This window comes from Ochotona princeps, chromosome 1 (assembly GCF_030435755.1).
Source record: "Ochotona princeps isolate mOchPri1 chromosome 1, mOchPri1.hap1, whole genome shotgun sequence".
NCBI classification, from domain to species: Eukaryota; Metazoa; Chordata; class Mammalia; order Lagomorpha; family Ochotonidae; genus Ochotona; species Ochotona princeps.
The window spans coordinates 104,115,876-104,137,603 of NC_080832.1; the positions used below are offsets into that span (position 1 = coordinate 104,115,876).

A 21,728-nucleotide genomic window follows, 5' to 3' on the forward strand; every position below is an offset into this window, starting at 1 on the left:
GCATTCACCATCTGAGTATCTGGATTCAAGTCCTCACTCTGGCCCCTGGCTCTGTTTTCCTGCCAATGCAGATCCAGAAGGCAGTAGTAATGGTTCAAGTTAACTCAGTTCCAGTCAAACACATGGGAAACCTGCACAGCACGCCATCTCCTGATCCTGGCCCTTGCCCAGCCCAAGCCCCTGTGGGCATCTGGGGAGTAGATCAGCAAATGAGAGCTCATGATTTGTCTTTCAAGTGAAAGAATAATGAACTGGGCCTGACATTGTGGCACACCAGGTTAAAGACCCATTTGTCTTCCCTCCATCCCACATCATCCTGCACAGGAATGCTCATTTAAATCCTGGCTGCTCCACGTCCACTCCAGCTTCTTGCTAATAAGCCTGGGAAAAACAATGGACAAAGGCTCAAGTATCGAGTGCCTATCATTCACATGGGAGACCTGGATGGAGTTCCTGGCTCCTGGTTTCAGGCTGGCCCAAACCTGGTTAACAGCCATCTGAAGGGAACCAGAGAATGGAAGACCATTCTATGTCCTTCCACTTTTCAAAGACATAAATAAGTATTGTGGCACAACAGATTAAGCTGCTATTTGCGAGCCTGGCATCCTGTATCTCCAAGTGCCTGTCCAACTGCCAAGTGCTCTGTTTCTAATCCAGTTGACAAATGCACCCAGCAGCGCAGTGCAGGCTGCTCTGGAGCGGGGGTCCCTGCCACCACCTAGGAGGGAGACTCAAATGGAGTTCCTAGCACAAGCAAAGCCATGTGGGGAACGAGTCAGTAAACAGAAGCTAACTTCTGCCGCCCCCATCACTCTACAGCCCAAGCACAAAAATCTTTAATTTTCAAATTATTTCAATATCAAAGAAATGAAAAATTTTTTAAACTAAAAAAAAAAACCCTCATTGACCATAATGATAAAAAGCAAGCAACCAGTCAAATGCAAGAAACTAGGAAATCCCTTAACATTTTTTTTTTAGATTTATTTATTTTTATTGGAAAGGAAGATATACAGAGAGGAGGAGAGACAGAGAGGAAGATCTTCCGTCTAATGATTCACTCCCCAAACAGCCGCAACAGCCGGTACTGCACCAATCCAAACCCAGGAGCCAGGAGCTTCTTCCAGGTCTCCCACGTGGGTGCAGGGTCCCAAGGCTTTGGGCCGTCCTCAACTGCTTTCCCAGGTCACAAGCAGGGAGCTGGATGGGAAGCAGGGCTGCCAGGATTAGAACTGGCAACCATATGGGACCCTGGCGCGTTCAAGGCGAGGACTTTAACCACTACACTATCGCGCCGGGCTCCCCCTTAACACATTTTACCTTTCCCTTAAACATATACCGAACAAAATGGAAGTGGGAACAGCCTCAGCTGAAAAACCCTACTCAGGACAAAAAATATTCAAAAAATATCAAAAAATATTCTCCAAAGTGTGGCTGTCACCTTTCTTCAAGCAATTGCAGCTCAACCATTTACACACATTCAAAACACACTTTCTGAACACCTACCTTGCACTAGGTCTTGTGTACTTGGAGCAAGAGAATTAAATTGCACATACTGAGAATTCCAGAAGCAAGATGAAACCATTCTCCAGTTCACATGTCCTACCTCCAATTTAAGCATGGCGTTTCCTTCCACCCCACTATGACCCAAGAATCCACAACTCAGGTCTAACCTGAGAATCAAACATTTCTCCCTCACTTGCCAGCCAACTATCTCCAGACTCCCAATACTATTTCCCCAGCGCTGCCATCCCAACATGGAATGTATCAATCCCAGCACAGCCTGGTAAGCTAGGGGATGCTAGAGGCACACATAAAGGCACCTACGCCATTTCACTTTTAGACTCTTTCACACTGAACTTGAGCTAACCTCACTCCACTCTCCAGCTAGCAGATCTGACCACTGCACAGGACTCCCCCTTGATGTTGTAGTCTTTCCCTTAGAAGTCAATTGGCCCGATTCAAGCAGCCTAGTTCCTTCTGAAACATCACGCAGTGACCACATTTCCAACCAAGGATAGATACACTGCAGCTATCCACCCTCCAAGATTCAGCCCGCAAACACATGGCAGACAACCTACTTCAGGTACCAGCCAGGGCCCCACAGACAAGACCTGGTCCCCCTGCAGAGCTGACAGCAAGACCTGGTCCCCCTGCAGAGCTGCCTGCGGAGGTAAACAGCAACTAGCACTTGCTCAAACTGCCACCATGCTCCTGTTCTAAAGGTCTCAAGTGGATTAATTCATTTAACCTTCACAGGAGCCTCAGAGTGTGAGAAAAAAAAAAAACAACTTGCCAAATTCACCCCCAAAGGAGGTGACACTTGCAACAAGTTATGAGATGGCCACCCTTGGCCACATCTCATGGGATGACCCAGCAACGACCCCCTTCACACCACCCAGGGTTTCTGAACCAGCAGAGGAGGATGCCCAGCAGGACACAAGCACTGCACGGAGGAACAGCTGCAGAAAATCACGGAGCGTGCAAACCTAAGATGAACTCTGACTTCCTTGCGGGGTGCACGCAGTCTGAACACACCAGGCAAGGAAATCTCCTTCCTATCCCGCTCCCCTTCTGGCTCACCAACGGCACCATCCACACCACATTGCTGGAAGCAGACGCGACCCGCGGCAGTCTGCCCCATCTGGCTTCTATCCCAGCAAGCGCGGGAGAGACGGGAAAAACTAACAGCCAGACGTTGGGATCTGTCAGGAGGGCGCACAGGCCATGCCTCCCTGCCCCGACTCCTAGAACCGGCCGCTTCCCTCTGCAGGGAAGTCAAAACTAAACTTGTGGCCGCAACAACTTCTTTAGTTTCGAGCATCAGAGAGGGGGCAGGAGCTGAGGGAGGAAGGGTCCCAGAAGATCACGTCTTGTGGATGTCCCAGTTCTCCTGCCACACAGTGAGGACCTCGGGGACAGGAAGGGGGGGCGCGTCCTCGAAGCAGCCAACGCTCGCCGGGGCCTGACGAGTGCCCGTCGGCGAGCTCGGGGCGCAGCTGCCAGGTCCGGGGACCGCTCGAGCCGCACTCGGCGGAGCTCCGGGCAGCGGCCCGAAGGGCGCAAACCCCGCAGGGCGCACACCCCGCAGGATATCCAGCTCGGCCGCCCGGCCTCGGTGCGCGCGCCTGCGCACCAGCCGCGGGAGGGGGCGGAGGGCACCGGACGGCGGGAAAAAAAGGCTCACCTCGGTGTTTCTCCACACGCCTCCCTTGATCATAATTCGAGGCATCTTGGCGATGGACTGTCCCGGCAAACGGCCGAGGGGAGATTCAGAAAAGTAGTAACGGCGCTCCGGTCACGGGACCAAAAGCAAGCCACTTCCTCCAAGCACGACCTTCTGCTTTGAGGAGATCTGCGCAGGCGCGAGGAGGAGGAGGAGGGAGGCGGTGGCGAGGCGGAGAATCTCGCGAGATCTTGGGTGGCTGCGCGGAAAGCAGGGCTTCCTCCAGGCTCCGGCGCTCCGAGACTGACGGAAAACCATCCAGCGGCGGCGGCCGGAGCGCGGTGCGCATGTCCGAGTCGGGCTGCAGGGCGCCGCGGCTCTCGCGAGATGCCGGCGGGCGTGAGTGGCCGCGGCCTTGGCGTCCGTTCGTGCCTACCTGGCGGTGGTGAACGCTTGATGAAGCGTGTCGCTAGTAGGAACTGATCAGGAAGGGGGAAAGAAACAAACAAAAAAAGAACACTTGTTTACTGCTGTAAGTCCCGACCTGTGAAATAGAATAATAACAAGAGTCCCGCCCGCTAGGAGTCTCCCGTTAAGAACTAACGGAGATCCCAAGCCGAGCACAGGGTCTGTACCCCAAAAGCGGAGGCCACGCCAGCTCCGCCATCCCCGGGGAGCCCGCCCAGACCCACCGGGACGTTTCCATTCTTCGCACTCCAGTCTGTGAGGTTACAATAACGAGCGTCCATGCTAGCCACCGGCCGGTGTGTGGTCAGACAAACTCGAACCCTGAACAGTGGAGCTAACTACTCCAGCAATTCTGAGGGGCAGACTTAGTTGCGACAAAACAAACCTAACCTTAGGTAGGCGTTGTCAGCCAAGTCCTCTGCCACCCCACTTCTGAGTTATTCAGACTTTGTTGTTTATTTTTGCAGCATTTCAGAACATTTCTCTAACGTCAATTCTGGGAAGTATTAGAATATTGAGTTAATGCATGAAGATATACCGGGCCCCAGGTGTATATTTTTTCTTAAAATGACTGCATTCTACATTTTTTAAACTTCTCCCCCCTTTATTTTTTACAATCTTTACGTAGTTGATTAGGGCATAAAGGGTCAAAGGCTACAGGAAAGTGGGTAAGACCATTGTTTCCGGACCCAGCGGCGTGGCCTAGCAGCTGAGGTCCTCACCTTGAATGCCCCAGGATCCCATGTGGGCGCCGGTTCTAATCCCGGCAACTCCACTTCCCATCCAGCTCCCTGCTTGTGGCCTGGGAAAGCAGACAAGGACAGCCCAGAGCTTTGGGACCCTGCACCCATGTGGGAGACCTGGAAAAGGTTCCTCGTTCCTGGCTTCAGATCGGCGCAGCACCGGCCATTGTGCTCACTTGGGGAGTGAATTATCGGATGGAAGATCTTCCTCTGTCTCTCCTCCTCTCTGTATATCTGACTTTGTAATAAAATAAATAAATCTAAAAAAAAAAAGCTCATTGTTTCCACATTATTGCTTTTTTAAAAATTTTCTGTAACTGGGGTAAAGGGAGAGATAAAGGGAGAAGCCCCACCCAGCCTCGCACCCATCCCAGGTCCCTGATGTGGAGCATGCTCTGAGGATCCTGCTCAAGTGGTTTTGATAATTCAACAGTTATGAATTGCTCCCAATCTTGCCATTCAAGCACGATGAAATCACTGCAAAATCCACTGGTTGACATAGTTCATCTTAGAGTCTCCGTTTGCCCAGATTTTCATTGCCAACACATGGCTGGGGTAGTTGATTGATTTGTTATCTCCTCTGTCCTCTGTTGTGTTACCAGGTGTCCTCTGCAGGTTCTGATGGACTGTCATAACCTCCAGGTGTACCTGGGTATGCTGTCCACTGTTCTGTCTGAGCCTCTGAGGAGGCTCAGCTTTGACACTTGCACTTGATGGCAGACCATGGAACCTGCACTTCTCTTCATGGTTGGGGTTCTGAGTCTGGCAGTTCAGTTAGGGAGATCCCAAAAGGAACTTTGTCTGAGGTGATCCCAGACCAGATTCTTGTGTGTGCTTGCCAGTACAGGGCCTGGTACAGTCCATCGCCCCCAACAGCTGGTGGTTGCAATTGCTGGGTCAGTTCTGTTTCCAGCCGTCTTCCACTGGAATCAATGGGTCCAGCCCAGCACACACTCGACCCTCACATAAACCAGTGAGAGCTGCAGTTAGTAGGAGTGACCTGCAATAACCCCCACCAGGCCCGCCCCCTGCCCTGGTTCCCGTGCTTGCCAATATGTACAGCAGACTAGTCCAGTCTGTCCCACATCCCATTCAGCTCTTCTACATGTCAATGGGTTTTGAAGCCTAGTTCAATCCAACCAGGCCCACTATCCAGCCCACGCACATACTGATAGGTGTCTTTCTGTCCAACCAGGTCCGCCCCAGTTTTCATGCACTCCAGTGGGAGTGATAACCCAAGAGGGAGGTGCCCACTATTTCCCTCCTGGGCCCACTCCCAGATCATGAACTTTCTGGGTGGTTCTGCAGTTTTACTTGACAGAATTGGCCCCCAGTGCCATCATCTGCCATCTGATGCTGTGGCAAAACCCAACCAACCCTCAGCCATTCTGATTTATGCTTGCACCAGTAGGAACAGTCAACCAAGCCTGGATCTTCCCTGATCTGGCTCACATGAGGCTCACAGGTGACTACACTCTACAGTTTGTGCCTTTAGTCAAATATTTATTTCTGTCATAATTCCCAGCATGCAGTTGGCCTGTGTGTTCAGCTTCTGACAGTCTTGCTGTTTCCCAATCCCTTTCTTGGGAACCGTTTTCAGATCTTCCTAAGATCTGGAACCATGTTTGGAAGGACTGCGTGGGCCACACTGGCATACTGTGATCTTTTTCGTGCATTTCAACGTGCACTTCCAGTGACCTGAACAAATTCCTCTTCTGGCATCTCAGCTCTTGAATTGCAGTGTGTGAGTTGCATCGTCACTGGACTAGGCAGAAGCCAGATCTGCAGACAACCATTTGGCCCATCTTGCAAATGTTGCTGCTGCCAGCCCTGGATCAGTGAGGTAATGGGAGGATGAAAGGGAAGGCCTCTGCTTCCAGAACTCTTAGCTATTTGCTCCCTGACCTGAAGCTTCATGACTGCACTGAGTCCTTTGTGCCCATGTTGAGAGCAGGACAAGACCGTGCTGTCAGTACATGCACATGATGAGTCTCGGTGTGAGTTCAGGAGAATCCAAATCTCTGTTAGGACCCTCTGCTCCCCCAAAAATCAACAGCTTACTTCACTTGGTATTCCTATTTCACTGACCTAAGGACCAAACTCAGCCCATTTTTCTGACAATATATTCAACAACAGTTAGAAAAGAGGTAACAACCAACTTGTAATATACAGTAGTTCTTTCCATTTACACTTTGAAATAGTTAATGAAGTCGAGCTTTCTGATGTGTGTCATTTTAGAGGGCACATCCACCAAAGTACAAAAGCCTCAGAGGAGGGCCCGGCGGCGTGGCCTAGCGGCTAAAGTCCTCACCTTGAAAGCCCCGGGATCCCATATGGGTGCCGGTTCTAATCCCGGCAGCCCTGTTCCCATCCAGCTCCCTGCTTGTGGCCTGGGAAAGCAGACGAGGACAGCCCAAAGCTTTGAGACCCTGCACCCGCATGGGAGACCCGGAAGAGGTTCCAGGTTCCTGGCTTTGGATCAGCGCTCACAGGCCATTGCGGCTCACTTGGGGAGTGAATCATCGGATGGAAGATCTTCCTATCTGTCTCTCCTCCTCTCTGTATATCTGACTTTGTAATAAAATAAATAAATCTTAAAAAAAAAAAAAGCCTCAGAGGAGGTATGGTGTACACCTGAGTCTCTGCTTGTCAGAAATGATGCCACCCATGTGACACTGGCAGGGGTTTCCAGGGACTGTGGCTTGTTTGATGAGGTGATCAACTTGTGTTGGGACAGACATCTAAAGTGTCATCACGCAGAAGTCCTGACTCCTCTCTTCCCATCTGCTGTTCTCTTCAGTCAACTCAGACTGCCAGCTCATCAGAGCTCACATGTCCCCAGTGACTTAAAGCCATCCTCAATCCTTCCTCATCCTTCTTGCCCCATTCTGTATCTTTTTTCTTTTAATTTTACCTCTAAAACATGGCTCAACTCCATCCCCACCCCCATCAACAAAAGCTCTCCTTTCTGTCTAGCAGGAACTATTTCATTTTAGACTCTTTACACACTAAACTTGAGCTAACCCCACTCCACTCTCCAGCTAGAATTATGGAGAGCACACAGAGTTGGCCATCCAAGATCTAGACTCCTTTCTCTGTTGTCAGCTGGAGGCGTGACTGGAGATAGCCATTTTCTAGGAGGACCTCTTTTTGCAGTGCTCCCCTGTATGATGTGTGGCTATTATCTCATGCCCCCTCCACCACCAATATCCATTATGTTGCCATGGCTATGATCTCATATACATAAACACACATGCATACATGTAGACATACTCCAGCCATCTGATTGATCCGATCAGGGCTGAATCCATTAAGTCTTGTCTCCAGGTAGGTTGACCCTGCAAACTGAAAGAGATCAGTTTCTGCTGACCACTGAACCTCTGCCAGGTGACCCATATGTGGCACCCAGGTGTTATGTACTGCCATCTGTACATAAGATCAAGTACATAAGAGAAAAAAGTCAGTCTCAGGTACATTGGGAAGAGCAGATTGGAACATGTAGAGAAACAGAGGTAGCTCTCTACCGTGTATGTCCCTGGATCCCAGTGCATTCCTGAGTCCCACCTTCATTACCCTTCAGTGGTTGATTCTCTTTCAGGCTTCATACATTTGGAACTGAGTTTCTGTTACTTGTAAGCAAGAGTTCTATCAAGTCCAGTCCTTTCTCAATGCCGTTTCAGAGCTAATATCTCAAGAGTCCATGATAATGGTTTCTCCTTCCCAATGCAGGGTTACCTCTATGCCACATGCCAATTTTATGTCAACTTGAGAAAGATGCCCCTTAAGCTATTTTACTGCCACCTCTGGGGAGATTGTCACAGAATACTAATGTTTTCTAAACAGAACATTATACCAGAAGAAAAATCTACCACCTCCGGGATGTGAATTGTACCCCCTTAAAGACATGCATTGTATAACCAGTTGATATGAACTGTCAAGTTACGCTTGAACAGGCAGATTGTATGTTCCCCTTCAGGATTCAGGATTTATTCTGAACTCATCTGTGTCTTCAGACTAACCAGCAGAGAACACAGTGTCCACCACTGGCAGCTGTGCCTGACCACTCCCAGGGTTAGCATCACCATACAATTGTGCTAATTCTCCCGCCCCTAGGGCACAAGGCCCAAACCTACTCCCAGTAAAATCCAGGCAAGAAAGTAAAGCAAAATCATTCAGAGAAAAAAAAAAAACAGAGAAGGCTACCGACAAATCTTCCAAAACGTTAACTTTGTGTGTCTACTACTTAAATATATAAAATGTCAACTGTAGACACCTTCATGGATGGATCATGAAGAATCCTACATAGCACAAACAAACAAACAAAAAATATTCCAGGGGCATGTGTTTGGTGTAGCAGTTAAGATGCTCCTTGGGATGCCTGTATCACAGACTGCCTGGGTTCGAGGCTTCACTTTGCTTAATGTGCACCCTGGGAGGTGCACACACTTGGGGGACCCAGAAAGCTCCAGGCTCCTTGCTTCATTGTGGCCCAACACTGATTGCAGTGGGTATTTGGGAAATGAAAGAGCCCCTCCCAGGAGTGAGATCAGTGCCCAAAGAACTTGTTTTCCCTTTCACTGTGTGAAACACAGCAAGAATTTGACACCCTCTATGGATGTCAGAATAAAACACCAAATTTGATACATAATGAGCTTGAGCTTTTACACCTCCAGGACTATGAAAAATTAATTCCTATTGTGAATAAGACAACACATTGGGGTGAGCATTGGGGCACAATGGGTTATTTTGCCATTTGAAATGCCCATAGCTCATATCAGAGTACCTGGGATCAACTCTTGCCTCTGCTTTGGATCCAGCTTGCAGTTAATGCACACCCTGGGAAGCAACAGCTGATGGTTCAAGCACTTGGATCCCTACAACCCAAGCAGCTCCTGGCTTCAGCCTGGGCCAGCCCCAGTGGTTCTGGGTGTTTGGAGAGTGAACTAGCTGATGGAAGATCTCTCTCTTTCCCTGTGTCACTCTGCTTTTCAAGCAGATCAAAAGTTAAATAAATAAGCTTCTTTTAAAGTACACTCAGTTGATGATAGTTTGTTACAGCAGCCCAAACAGACCCAAATATCTGCGGGGCATCTGCATTTGACCGCGAATTTGAAGGCAACCTTAGAAACAAAATATAGCTGGACAATACTGAACACAGGCTAACTACACATTGTTAGTATTGTGTCAATATTAAGTTCCATGAATTTGATAGTTATATTGCAGTTGCTAGAGGATACCCTTGATCTTGGGGGACCCACCTGATGTAGGCAGGTTTGTAGAGTAAAGGGTTACAGCAGCCAACACTCACCCCCAAACAGTTCCATGAAATAACAGGATGTGAGATAAAGAAGAGCTCTGAACCAATGTTAACACCTACACCTAAGTGAGGGACAGGCGTGCTATAGGGTCTTCTCCCAACTTTCCTGTAAGCGTAAATCTTTTCAAAATATAACGCTAAAAAAAGAAAGCACAGCATTCCTCATCTGAATCAAGCTTTTGATTACTAATAATCAAACTGTCAAAAACCATTGATTGCAGGAGGCCAGCCAAGTGTGGTCAATACATCCCTGTAGTTCCTGCTGAAGCTCAGAATTATCTTGGAAAGTCTGAAGTACCTATGGGTAGAGGCACAGAGTTAAGGTGTGTTTCATTGGGCCTGGCGTGGTAGCCTAGCAGCTAAAGTCCTCGCTTTGCATGCACTGGGATCCCATATCAGTGCTAGTACTAATCCTGGCATCCCCACTTCCCATCTGGCTACCTGCTTGTGGCCTGGGAAAGCAGCCACAGACAGCCCAAAGTCTTGGGACCCTGCACCCATGTGGGAGACCCAGAAGAAAAGGCTCTGGGCTCCTGGCTTCAGACTGGCATAGCTCCAGCCATTGCAGCCACTTGGAGAGTGAATCAGCAGACGGAAGATCTTCCTCTCTGTCTCTCCTCCTTTCTATATATCTTACTTTACAATAAAACTAAATATATCTTTAAAAAAAAAAAGAAAGGAAGGAAGGTACGTTTCATCACAAGACCAAGAGTTCTCTCTCAACATATTTTGAGCTTGGACGCACAGCCTCTACCCAGGGCACCATCTCAAAACAGATGACACCTCCACCCCCAGAGAGGCCTCCCATCTTCTCCTCAGTATCGCAAAGCCTTTCAAAGTCCTGTCTTCCTGTACTTGTCCAGGATTTCTGCTATTTCTGGAAGATTCCTTAACTCACCAGAAGGAAACACACTGTGGACTAAGGACACCGCCGGCTGCCAGTTATCAAGCTCTTCAACTTCTGTTATCTCATTCTTCAGATTGTTGGCCTTCTCCTTCACACAAAAAGGCAAGCTGTGGGGAGAAGCGGGCACTGAGTGTTAACCTGACCGAGGCTAAGTTTATAAGCACTGTCGGTGGATGAAGCTCTGCAAGCTCCAAAAGTAACAAGTCCCCCAGTCCGGGAGACCCGTTTCCAAAAAAAAGACCCCATTCCCGTTATCCCGTATCCCCGTTATCCCATATCCCCATTATCCCGTAATCCCATGTCCCGTCAGTTGAGCATTTGCCCTGCCCAGATTGCTTTTCTGCCCTTCTCTGCCAGGAGGATATGACCCTGCAGCTGGCATAGCCTTGGCTGCTTGCTGCCTGCCTCTTGGTTTGAGTTGGGCTTGGCTAAGGGAAGGCACCAGCAGAAGATTAAAAGGTGGAAAAGAGAGGCTGGAATGTTTCTTACCCTGCCTCCCATCTTATCTTCTGAGACACCTCACCCTGGTGGGGGCTCATTCTGCAACATCACAACTGCAGGGGGGAGGGGCAGTCTGTCTTCCAGGGCTCCTGCTCTCAGGGCTCTGTGAACCATGCATGATCTAGTACTCTGGATCTCTCTCCCTCTCCAGCTGTTACTGTGATTTCCAAAAGAAATAAAGATGTGAATTATTTTAATGAGAGTAATGCACATGAATAAAATGGATTCAGTAAATAATTCGGGAAAAGGAAAACCTACATTTGTTATTCATAGGCAGCCAGGAATCTGGCTTCCAGCCACAAGGAGCAGTATGGATGAGATTTACTGTCATGACTAATTCACAACATCTGGCACAACCATCTTCAGACAGAAGGCAACAGACAGCACAGGATTTTCCTGGAGAAAAGGCAGGCAGAGAGCCCTGTGGTCACCCAGCCTCAGCACATTCAAGGCTATACAGTGGGGATGAGCTGTCCCTGGCAGAACACAGTGTGCTTTCCAAATTTTAAGAGCAGAATCCAGAGTCCAGGTGGTCTCAGTGGGCTAAAGCTATAGGGCAGAGTTCTGGAGAAAGAACCACAGAGAAAATACACTTCAGAAATCAGCATAACACTCCTGCTGAGTCCTAGTTGAATACTGAGACACATTTATAGGATACAACTATATCAGATATAGATATAAAATAATAGCAGGCAAAAGGGTGACTGGAAAGTAGAACTGGATGATTTCCAGGGTTTTCAAAGGGCTAAAAGTCATTTGAGTTCCCACAAATTAAAGAGAGAACTCCTTATTGGTCACTCAAGACATTTGATGGAGACCTCGAAAGGGTCACACTTTCAGTAGCAGGATTAAACTTTTCTGGAGTAAAGGCTACTTTGAAAATTCTTCAACACAGCTTAAAAACAAACCTCAAAAAGTTCAAACCAAACTGCAAATAACTTGATCACCGCTACAACAAAACCTGACACTCATTTTTTGAAAGAGGACAATAAAATGTAGACCCTTAGTGGCATAAAATTATAATTTCCAGTATCCAAATAGAAATTTCTAGACATGTTCAAAAGCAGGAAAATGTGACCCACAATCAGGAGAAAATTCAGTCAGTTGAAACAAATCCAAAAATGAGAGATCATAATATAGTTAGCAAACAAAAAATGTTAAAACAGTTATCATCAATGAGTTCAAGTATTTAAAGGAAACACTAAAACAGTGAAGAAAGAAGTAAAAGATTAGAAAAATGGGGCCTGGCACAATAGCCTAGTGGCTAAATCCTCATCTTGCATGCTCCAGGATGCCATATGGGCACTGGTTCTTATCCTGCCTACTCTACTTCCCATCCAGCTCCCTGCTGTTGCAGCCACTTGGGGAGTAACCAACAGAAGGAAGATCTTTCTCTCTGTCTTCCCTTCTCTCTGTAAAACTGACTGATTAAAAAAAAGTTTCTAGTTCAAAAAAAAATCAAATGAAATTTCCAGAGCTTAAAAATGGGAGCACAGAAGTCATCAGGTGAGGTGAACAAATTAAGTGCTGCAGAACAAAACAATGAATCTAGAAAACAGTTAAGCGGTAAATGCAGCAACAGAAATGAAAACCAGAACTTGTGTGTCTCCTGAAGTATTTGAGTAGACAAGATCTCACCAGGGTGACTCTTCCCTAAGGAAAGGTCTCAAGTTTCTATTAGTGGCTCAGAACGGAACATGCTGGTCTACAAGAGAGAAAGGAAAGAACAGAGGGAGGGGAGGGTCTCTTTCTAGCCAGTAATTGCTTTGGTAAATAAGTTCAGAACACAGCTGAGCAAAAGTATGAAGTCAAATAGGCCAGAACGGTAGCCTAGCAACTAAAGTCCTCGCCCTGCAGCACCAGGATCCCGTATGGGCACCAGCTCATGTTCTGAGCTTCCTTTCCAGCTCCCTGCCTGTGGCCTGGGAAAGCAGTCGAGGACGGTCCAAAACCTTGGGACCCTGCACCCTTGTGGGAGATCCAGAAAAAGTTCCTGGCTCCTGGCTTCAGATCCGCTCAGCTCTAGCTGTTTCAGTCACTTGGGGAGTGAATCATCAGATGAAAGATCTTCCTCTCTGTCTCTCCTCTCCTCTGTATATCTGACTTTCCAATAGAAAATTTAAAAATAAATCTTAAAAAAAATTTAAATATGAAGTTAGAAGAAAGATGCTCTCCCTCAGTTACAGCCATGTTCTGCTGGTCTTCTGCTGCTCCAAACTACTATTCATGGATGTAATTATATAAGTATGTGTCCATTTCAGAGAGAGAGCTACTCTCCCATAGGCTGTTTCACTCTGCAGGTGTCTACTTGCTGCCATGTGGGTGGCAGAAGGACAAAATTTGAATCATTTGACTCGTCACTGCTGCCTCCCAGGGTGTGCATTAACAGGAAGCTGGAGTCCAGAGCAAGAGCCAGGAATCCATATATCTGAATGTGGGAGGTGTACATCCAAACAACAGTCTACATGCTCACTTCTAACTATGTGCCTTACTTTTCCAACAAACTCCTAGCTTCTCTATCTTTCTGCCCCATGTAAACTCTCTTTTCATGTACAACCTAGCCTAGCACAGGGCAGCTGATAGTCCCCAGTCTTATCTGTTTCATTCCAAATGCTGGAATCCATAGTCACATGATTCAAAGGATCCCTAAGTGTTGGTTGTCTGTCCATAGGCTTCAGGACAAGAGAAAATATTGAATACTTGATAAAACATACTGAGAGGACTCACTTGGGAAATTGTGGAAGAGGCTCAAGTGGAATAAAGGTATCAAATTTCTTTACATAAGGGACTCTGAAAAACAGAAAAGGCAATCATTAACTTGGTGTGGCTTCTACAGCATGAAGATCAATATCTTATTTGAGCAATAAAGTGTCCTATTTTCTGGTTTTGATTTTCAAGCAGACTTCAAAATTCTAATAGCCATTACTCTTATTACTTTCATCATTTTTAATCAAATCATTACATGTCATTTGGCTACTCTCTTAAAAGCATATTTTAAATATAAAAACCATCTACTTTTCTTGTAACGATACTCCTATTCTCCTCTCCAAGTTTACATCAGCCCACATAACAGTCACCACCCAACAATCTGCTTTGGTATGAAAATTCAAGCCTTCAAATTTGTGGTGAGATAAACAGGTACAAAATTAACAATGGCTTTTTTTTTAAATTAAGATCCTGTGTATAATTTCAGCCACACACATGCATCTGTGCATACTCACTAAAGACAAACTTTTTAAGGAATTTTCTCCAATCATGCTTTGTTGAGACCTACTGCTTCTTCAATTTTGTACCTAGTAGAGACATAATTCCTTTAAGGCTACTTGTATAACTCCAGGATACTACCAAAGACATTTACATTGAAAAGTTGACTGGTGGAAGAGTTGATCCTGCTTTGTGGAAGTCTTTACTCTGTTCTGGGTACATGTATGGGTTATCCCCCGGAGTCAACTTGGGAATTCCATTTCTGGAATCAATATCTGTGGGAAACATTTGAAAACAAAATCACTCGAAACCCTTTGCTTGGGACATTGGTGTAGGTTCAAATGGGGTGCTATGTTTAAAATACACATAAGGTGAATCAGAAGAATCTTAGCAATGGTTTGAAAGATCCCTGACTTCAAAAGCATTTCCATCCTGAGTTTTAGCACACGTTGACTGTAAGCTGTACCTGGGGCTTTGACCAGGTCCAGGAGGAAATCAGGCGACCAGCATCCTGCTCCTGTTTTTAGAGTGGGGGCTGTGCAGCAGCAAGAGCAGGTCCCTCCCCGGTGAAGAGTGGTCAGGAGAAAGTCTACTGCCAAGCCCGGCCTGCTTCTTCAGTCCAGGTCCTAACACCCAGCTCCACCCCACCAATGCCCTGAGAACAAGAGACTAATCATAGGAGTGCAAGAGGAAGCAGCCTGGCAGGGGATGGTCATTTCAACCCATACATCTGATGCATCATCTCCCAGAGAACAAGCCTGGATTAGGAGAGTGACCACCCTTGAGCTCAGAAGCCAGAACACACAGCTGGAGGCACAACCCCCTTCTTGGCCCCAAATCTAATCAACAGTGCACTCTCCCTCCTGGCTCCTGGCTTTTCGATCAGCTCAACTCTGGTCATCGCAGACACTTGAGGAGTGAACCAGCGGACAAAAGACCTTTTCTCTCTGTCTCTCCTTCTCTCTGTGAATCTGCCTTTCCAATAAAAAAAAATGATAAATATTTTTAAATGTTTTGTTTTCTTTGAAAAGAAGAGAGACAGAGATCTCTCATCTACTGGTTCACTCCCCCAAATGTCCACAACAGCCAGATCTGGATGAAGCCCAAGCCAGGAGCCAAGAACTCAATCTGGGTCTCCCATGTCAGTAGCAAGGACTCAACAACTTGAGCTGTCACCTGCTACCTCTCAGGATGCATATTAGCAATCATCTGGAAATAGAAATGAATCCAGGACTCGAATCCAGGCCTGTCAAATGAAATTCAGCAGTCCCCAAGAAGTGTCTTAATCAGTATATCAAATGTCCATTCCTCAAGGCTTATTTGGATATGACTTAATTCAACAGTACCCACAATGCCAAACAGATCAGGGTGCCTCAATTCCCAAAACTGTGAGCTACATCAATTTCTTTAAGAATTCCTCAGTTTGGGGGCTGGTGCTGTGACTCAACAGGCTAACCCTCCACCTTCAAGCATCAACATAAGATATGGGCTCCAGGTTGTATTCCAGCTGCTCCATGTCCCATCCAGCTCCCAGATTATTGCCTGGGAAAGCAGAGGAGGATGGCCCAAGTGCTTGGGACTCTGCACCCACATGAGAAACCTGCAGGAGGCTCCTGCTTCTTGACTTTGGATTAGTTTAGCTCCAGCTGTTGCAGTTACATGGGGAATGAACCAGCACATGGAAAATCTGTCTCTCCTTCTCTCTGTAAATCTGCCTTTCCAATAAAAATAAGTAAGTCTTTTTAAACAATAAAACAAAACCCTCAATTTGGGGTATTTTGTTACAGCAACAGAAAACATCCTCATATAAGCTGCTATCTATCCAAACCTCACTAAAATGAAAAAACCATCCACATAAAAGCTGGGAATTTGAGTTACTCGAAGATTTAATTTGTTACCTGTATCTTTCAATAACTGGGACTCTGTACCTAAATTTCCTATTAACCATTACATGCAGTGAAAACTGACTCAACTACAGCCAGCACGTGGTGCGGCAGCCTCAATGCAGCCATGACAGAATGATCCTCTCATCTGAATTCCAAACCAAAGCACTGACAAGTGGGGCTCGGAGGTGGGGAGACAGCAAGAAGTGGAAAGAAGGGTTTGGCCTTTGGTGCTAATCACACCTAAGTGCAAATGCAATTCAGCAATTTCTGGCTCTGTGCTTTTTGAACTATTTATTTTACCTCCTAAGGTTTAGTAGCCTCATTTCTAAACTGTTTCTTCCAAAGGGCTACTTTGCAGAGGCATCATGAGATTGGGCTGAGGACATTAACTGGCACTCAAGACATGCCAGCAGTGAGAGTACTACCTGAAATCAGGACTGAACCAATGTCCCTCAATTCTTTTTGTTTTTTCCTTGAGAGGCAGAGACACACAGTGAGCAACAATGAGAAACAGAGTTAGCGACAGTGAGTGCCCATCCACTAGTTCACTCCCCACATGCCCACAAATGGCCTTACTGGGCTGAGCCAAACCCAGAACCTGGGAACTCAAGCCAAACGTCTCACCTGGGTGGCAGGGAGCCAACCACCAGAGCCTTGACTGCGACCTCCCAGGGTGCCTATTAGCAGGAAGCTGACATCAGGAGCCGTTCTGGGAATCAAACGCAGCCACTCCAGTGTGGAATGTGGGATTCTTCCCTCACACCTTTTTCCATTTATTTTGATTAACTCTTCTGTGATAAACCTGTTGCATTCCAATTCAAAATGCCAGCTGGCTGGCAGGTCTTGAGCCTGCCTTTTCATCTTTTCCAACAGATAACAGAAGCAGAGTGTGAGGATGTGACAAAGCAGGAGGGGTTCAGTATCAAGCTTAACAGTACAGGTGCTCCACTGAGACCAAGAACAGGAGGAATGGCGAACAGACCACATTTGATGTCTAAAGAAGCCAATGTAGAAGCTGGTGCTGTGGCATAGCAGGCAAAGTTACCACCTACAGCACCAGCATCCCATATGGACACCAGTTCAAGTCCCAAAGGGCTCTACTTCCTATATACCTCCCTGCTAAAGTGCCTAGCAAAGCAAAGGAGGATGGCCCCTGCACCCACTTGGGAGAACCAGAAGAGGCTCCTGACTTTGGGCAGTTCAACTCTGGCTGTTGTAGATATATATAAAAGATTTCTTTATTTTATTACAAAGTCAGATATACAGAGAGGAGGAGAGACAGAGAGGAAGATCTTCCATCCGATGATTCACTCCCCAAGTGAGCGCAATGGCCGGTGCTGTGCCGATCCAAAGCCAGGAACCAGGAACCTCTTCCTGGTCTCCAATGTGGGTGCAGGGTCCCAAAGCATTGGGCCGTCCTCGACTGCTTTCCCAGGCCACAAGCAGGGAGCTGGATGGGAAGCGGAGCTGCCAGGATAAGAACCGGCGCCCATATGGGATCCCGGGGCGTTCAAGGCGAGGACTTTAACCGCTAGGCCATGCCGCCGGGCCCTGGCTGTTGTAGTCTTTTGGAGAGTGAACCAGCAAACTGAAGATCTCTGTGTCTTTCTCTGTGTTGTGTATATTTCCTTCTCTAACTCTACCTTTCAAATGCATAAATAAGCCTTAAAAGAAAAAAAAAAAAAAAAAGCCCTGTGTACATCACCTACAACCAATCAAGCCTATGCATCCAACTGCAGTTCATAGGTGAGTCCTAGGAAGAGGAACCTGACCAATGGCATCAAGAAATACAATCAACAAAGTCCCAGCCATGTTAGACCCTACAGGATAACAATCAGGCTGCTTCTCCAAACAAACAAACAAACAAAAAAACCAGGGAGGGGAACCTGTATGTGAAAAATATATATGCTTAGACACAGTAACTAATTTCAGTGAGAAGAATCTATTTGGAGCCTAATTTATTGAATTACGGCACTTATGAGATGATAGGACATTTAAACACCCACTGGAATTTTTAATGCTCTAAAAAAATTGTGAATTTTTTCATTTTAAAAAATATGTTTAAGAGACAGAGAGATCCATCCTCTGCTTCACTTCCTGAAAACCCATAACAGTTCGTCTGGCCTAAAGCCAAAAGCTGGGAAGTCAACCAGGTTTTCCACACAGATGCCAGGCGCCTGCCTGCCTCCCAGAGTCTGCCTTAGTGTGAAGCCAGCAGCAGCAGTGAGAGGCAGGGATGGAACCCAGGCCCTTGACAGAGCACACAGATGTCTTGACTGCTACTAACTCAAACAATACCCTGCTTGTTAATGTTTTAAAGCTATAGCACCGTGATGTGCTCTTATGCTTATCTAAATAAAAGTAATGTTACATTAGAAGTGTATCATGATATATTTGAAGATAAAATGACAATAGTGCTTGGAATCTACTTTAAAATAGTTCCTAAGGGGAGGGGTAACAATGAACCATGAGTAGCTCCCTGCTGATGGTTACTGAAACGAAGTGCAGGAGCCCATCAGGTTTCATTACATGCTAATCACCCGAACTTTGCATGATTAGAAATTTATCGACCGGGCCCGGCGGCGTGGCCTAGCGGCTTAAATCCTCGCCTTCAACGCCCCGGGATCCCATATGGGCGCCGGGTCTAATCCCGGCAGCTCCACTTCCCATCCAGCTCCCTGCCTGTGGCCTGGGAAAGCAGTTGAGGACGGCCCAATGCATTGGGACCCTGCACCCACGTGGGGGACCCAGAAGAGGTTCCAGGTTCCTGGCTTCGGATCGGCACGCACCGGCCCATTGCGGCTCACTTGGGGAGTGAATCATCGGATGGAAGAGCTTCCTCTCTGTCTCTCCTCCTCTCTGTATATCTGACTTTGTAATAAAAATAAATCTTTAAAAAAAAAAAAATTATCGACCACATTTTTCTTTAAAAAAAAAAAAAAGATTTATTTGACTTTTATTGGAAAGTCAGATATACAGAGAGGAGAGACAGAGAGGAAGCTCTTCCATCCATTGATTCACTCCCCAACTGGCTGCAATGGCCAGAACTGAGCCAATCCAAAGCCAGGAGCCAGAAACTTCTTCTGAGTCTCCCATGTGGGTGCAGGGGCCCAAACACTTCAGCTATCCCCTTCTGCTTTCCAAGGAACAGTAGCAGGAAGCTGGGGAAAAAAGTGGAATGGCCAGGACTCAAACTGGCAAATATATGGGATGCCAGCGATATAGGTGGAAGTTTAGCATACTACACCACAGCACAGGATTCCCCAAAATTTAATTTTTATTAAAGAAATGTCATGTATTTCACTGGTACAATTCTAAGGTAACCATACTTTCCTTCCTTCTCTTCCCTCTCGCAATCTTTCTCCTTCCTTTCTTTTCTTTAATTTTTACAAAAACATAATTTCAATCCACTTTGTAGTCTCAGGCTTACTGTACCCCTAGCCATACTACTCAACAAGGAAAAAGCAGAAAGACCACAGCAGCAACCAAATCACCAGGCACTGACTCCAAATTAAAAAATGAAAAATGAAAATAAACAAATAAAAAGATGACAAAAATGAAAATGTTCAGCTTATTTTGATACCAAAACTGCCAAACCCAGGCATAGTGGTTTTTTTTTCAAAATATGCATTTTTCATTAATTGTCTGAACTCTCAAATCAGCTATTCATCTCAGTTGTCTTTCTTTTTTTTAATCAACTGGCTGGAGTCCTTGACCTGCCTGAGGGTGGGTACCAGGTCCATGAGACCTGAGGTTGGGGATCAGTGGGGCCTGGGTCGTCTGACTGAGGTCCTTGGACTACTTGCAAGAACTGGTCCTCCTCAGTGGAAAAGACAAAGTAGTAGATAGCTGGCCCAGATCCACACGGAGGATGTGGCAGCCCACTGAGGCCTGTAGAGGACATCTGTACCATGCCAGAGGAAGGAGGGCAGAACAAATCAGTTAACTATCCCAGTCAAATGATGACAGCAAATATCTGGGCAAATGGAGACTAAGGTCGACCATGTCAGCTAATTGACACTGAAAGTGTTCCCTCATCCTTGGATTGGCGAGATTAACAACATTTCAGAACTATCAAAACCACCTTGGCAGAACCCTCAGAGCTTGTGCCACTTTGGGACCCTGGGTCGATCTCAAGTGGTCATTCCCCATCCCCTGGGTACTGGGGCATTGGGAGTCTATGTGCAACTTTGCCCTTTATCCCCTCCCTTACCCTCAGAAACAGGAAGATGAGGCAGAGAATTTAGACAGGGTGATCACACCCACTTTCCCTAACCCTGGATCCTTCCCACGCTGATCAACTATGTTAACATCATCTAAAATTTAAAAAGATTCCTTCTTATTTGAAAGGCAGATTTACAGAAAGAAGGAGAGACAGAAAGATCTCCCATCTATTGGTTCGCTCCCCAAGTGGCCGCAACCATCAAAGCTGAGCTGATCTGAAGCCAGGGGCCAGGAGATTCTTTGGTTGTGCTACATGGACAAAGGGGTCCCATTTTCTACAGCGTTCCCAGGCCATAAGCAGGGAGCTGGAGCAGCCAGGATAGGAACTGATGCTCATCTGGGATCCCAGGACTTACAACGTGAGGATTTAGAAACAAGCCATTGTGCTGGGCCCTCATTTGTTTTATTAAAATAAACCATAAAATAGCCACAGGCATTTCAGGCTGAAGTTGAGGGAATGTTTTCCTAGTGAGGAATATAAAACACACTTCAAGGTAGATGACAGATGGCATCCAATGGAAACATTAAGTGATTTTCCTCAGACTTGAATGAAGGCTTCTATTAATAAATATCTGAGAGAATTTATCTGATGACATAAATGTCACATTAGCATTTTATGAAATTGAGAGAAAAGCGGCAATGTGGATCAGCATATGCCAAGAGTTCTCTGCCAAATGTGTAGGCTGCCAAGCAAGCCCCTTCTTTCTCTTGCCTTCTTGGCCACATGAGGGAGACGGGAGGACCCCAGAGGGCTGCAGAACCTGGCACCACACAGTTGGAACCTAGGAGTAAGGAGTGAGTTGGCTATACCATATTTTTTTCTCCCCAGGCACTTGTCCACTCTCCTCTCTGAGCATGACCTCCTGTTGCCGAGGAAGACACCGTTGAACCGGCACTGCTTTCCCACGTGGTAGGTGTGGATGTTGCTGCTAAGCCTGGGGTAGAATGTCCATTCAGGACGCTGCCCATCCTCTGGAAGACAGCAGAAATCCCGTGAGCACCTCTTCCGGCCTCTGACACAATGCGGACAAGAACCGCCCCCCTCCCCGCCTCAAGCAGGATCTGGCAGCAGGACTCTAGCCACGTGTAGGACAACTCCACCTTCCACAAAAGGAAAAACGTGGGAGGGCAGCCGTCCAAGCAGCCTGGGTAACCCTTTTACGCACCTCCTTCAAAAACAAAAGCAAAGTTACACGTGGAAGTGAAGTATGGGTTGGGAAGCTCACAAAAATCTCACAAGCACTGTGATTTAACCTTCCCTCTGAGAACTGTGTGGAAAAAAACACAAAAACAGAACGCCCCTTGACCAGATGGA

The 21,728-nt window shown here is 46.8% G+C and overlaps 2 protein-coding genes across 5 annotated transcripts in view; both read right to left on the minus strand.

Moving 5' to 3' along the window:
- Positions 1-3,325, minus strand: part of CDC5L (cell division cycle 5 like) — a 50,518-nt gene extending 47,193 nt beyond the window's left edge. The window contains exon 1 of the mRNA XM_058662367.1: positions 3,185-3,325. Coding sequence (XP_058518350.1) covers positions 3,185-3,229 — 45 coding nt within the window. The 5' untranslated portion in view covers positions 3,230-3,325. The remainder of the gene's footprint in view (positions 1-3,184) is intronic.
- A 193-nt stretch (positions 3,326-3,518) lies between these two features.
- SPATS1 (spermatogenesis associated serine rich 1) overlaps positions 3,519-21,728 on the minus strand; it is a 33,464-nt gene continuing 15,254 nt past the window's right edge. The window contains exons 5-9 of one of the 4 annotated variants that reach the window (XM_058662438.1): positions 21,224-21,385; positions 14,458-14,578; positions 13,827-13,889; positions 10,590-10,705; positions 3,519-3,642 (exon numbers count right to left, since the gene is read on the minus strand). In XM_058662438.1, coding sequence (XP_058518421.1) covers positions 3,596-3,642; positions 10,590-10,705; positions 13,827-13,889; positions 14,458-14,578; positions 21,224-21,385 — 509 coding nt within the window. In that variant the 3' untranslated portion in view covers positions 3,519-3,595. Of the gene's footprint in view, positions 3,643-9,849; positions 9,990-10,455; positions 10,706-13,826; positions 13,890-14,457; positions 14,579-21,223; positions 21,386-21,728 lie in introns of those variants that run through there. The other 3 variants (XM_004590526.3, XM_058662437.1, XM_058662442.1) reach the window with 3 other exon arrangements.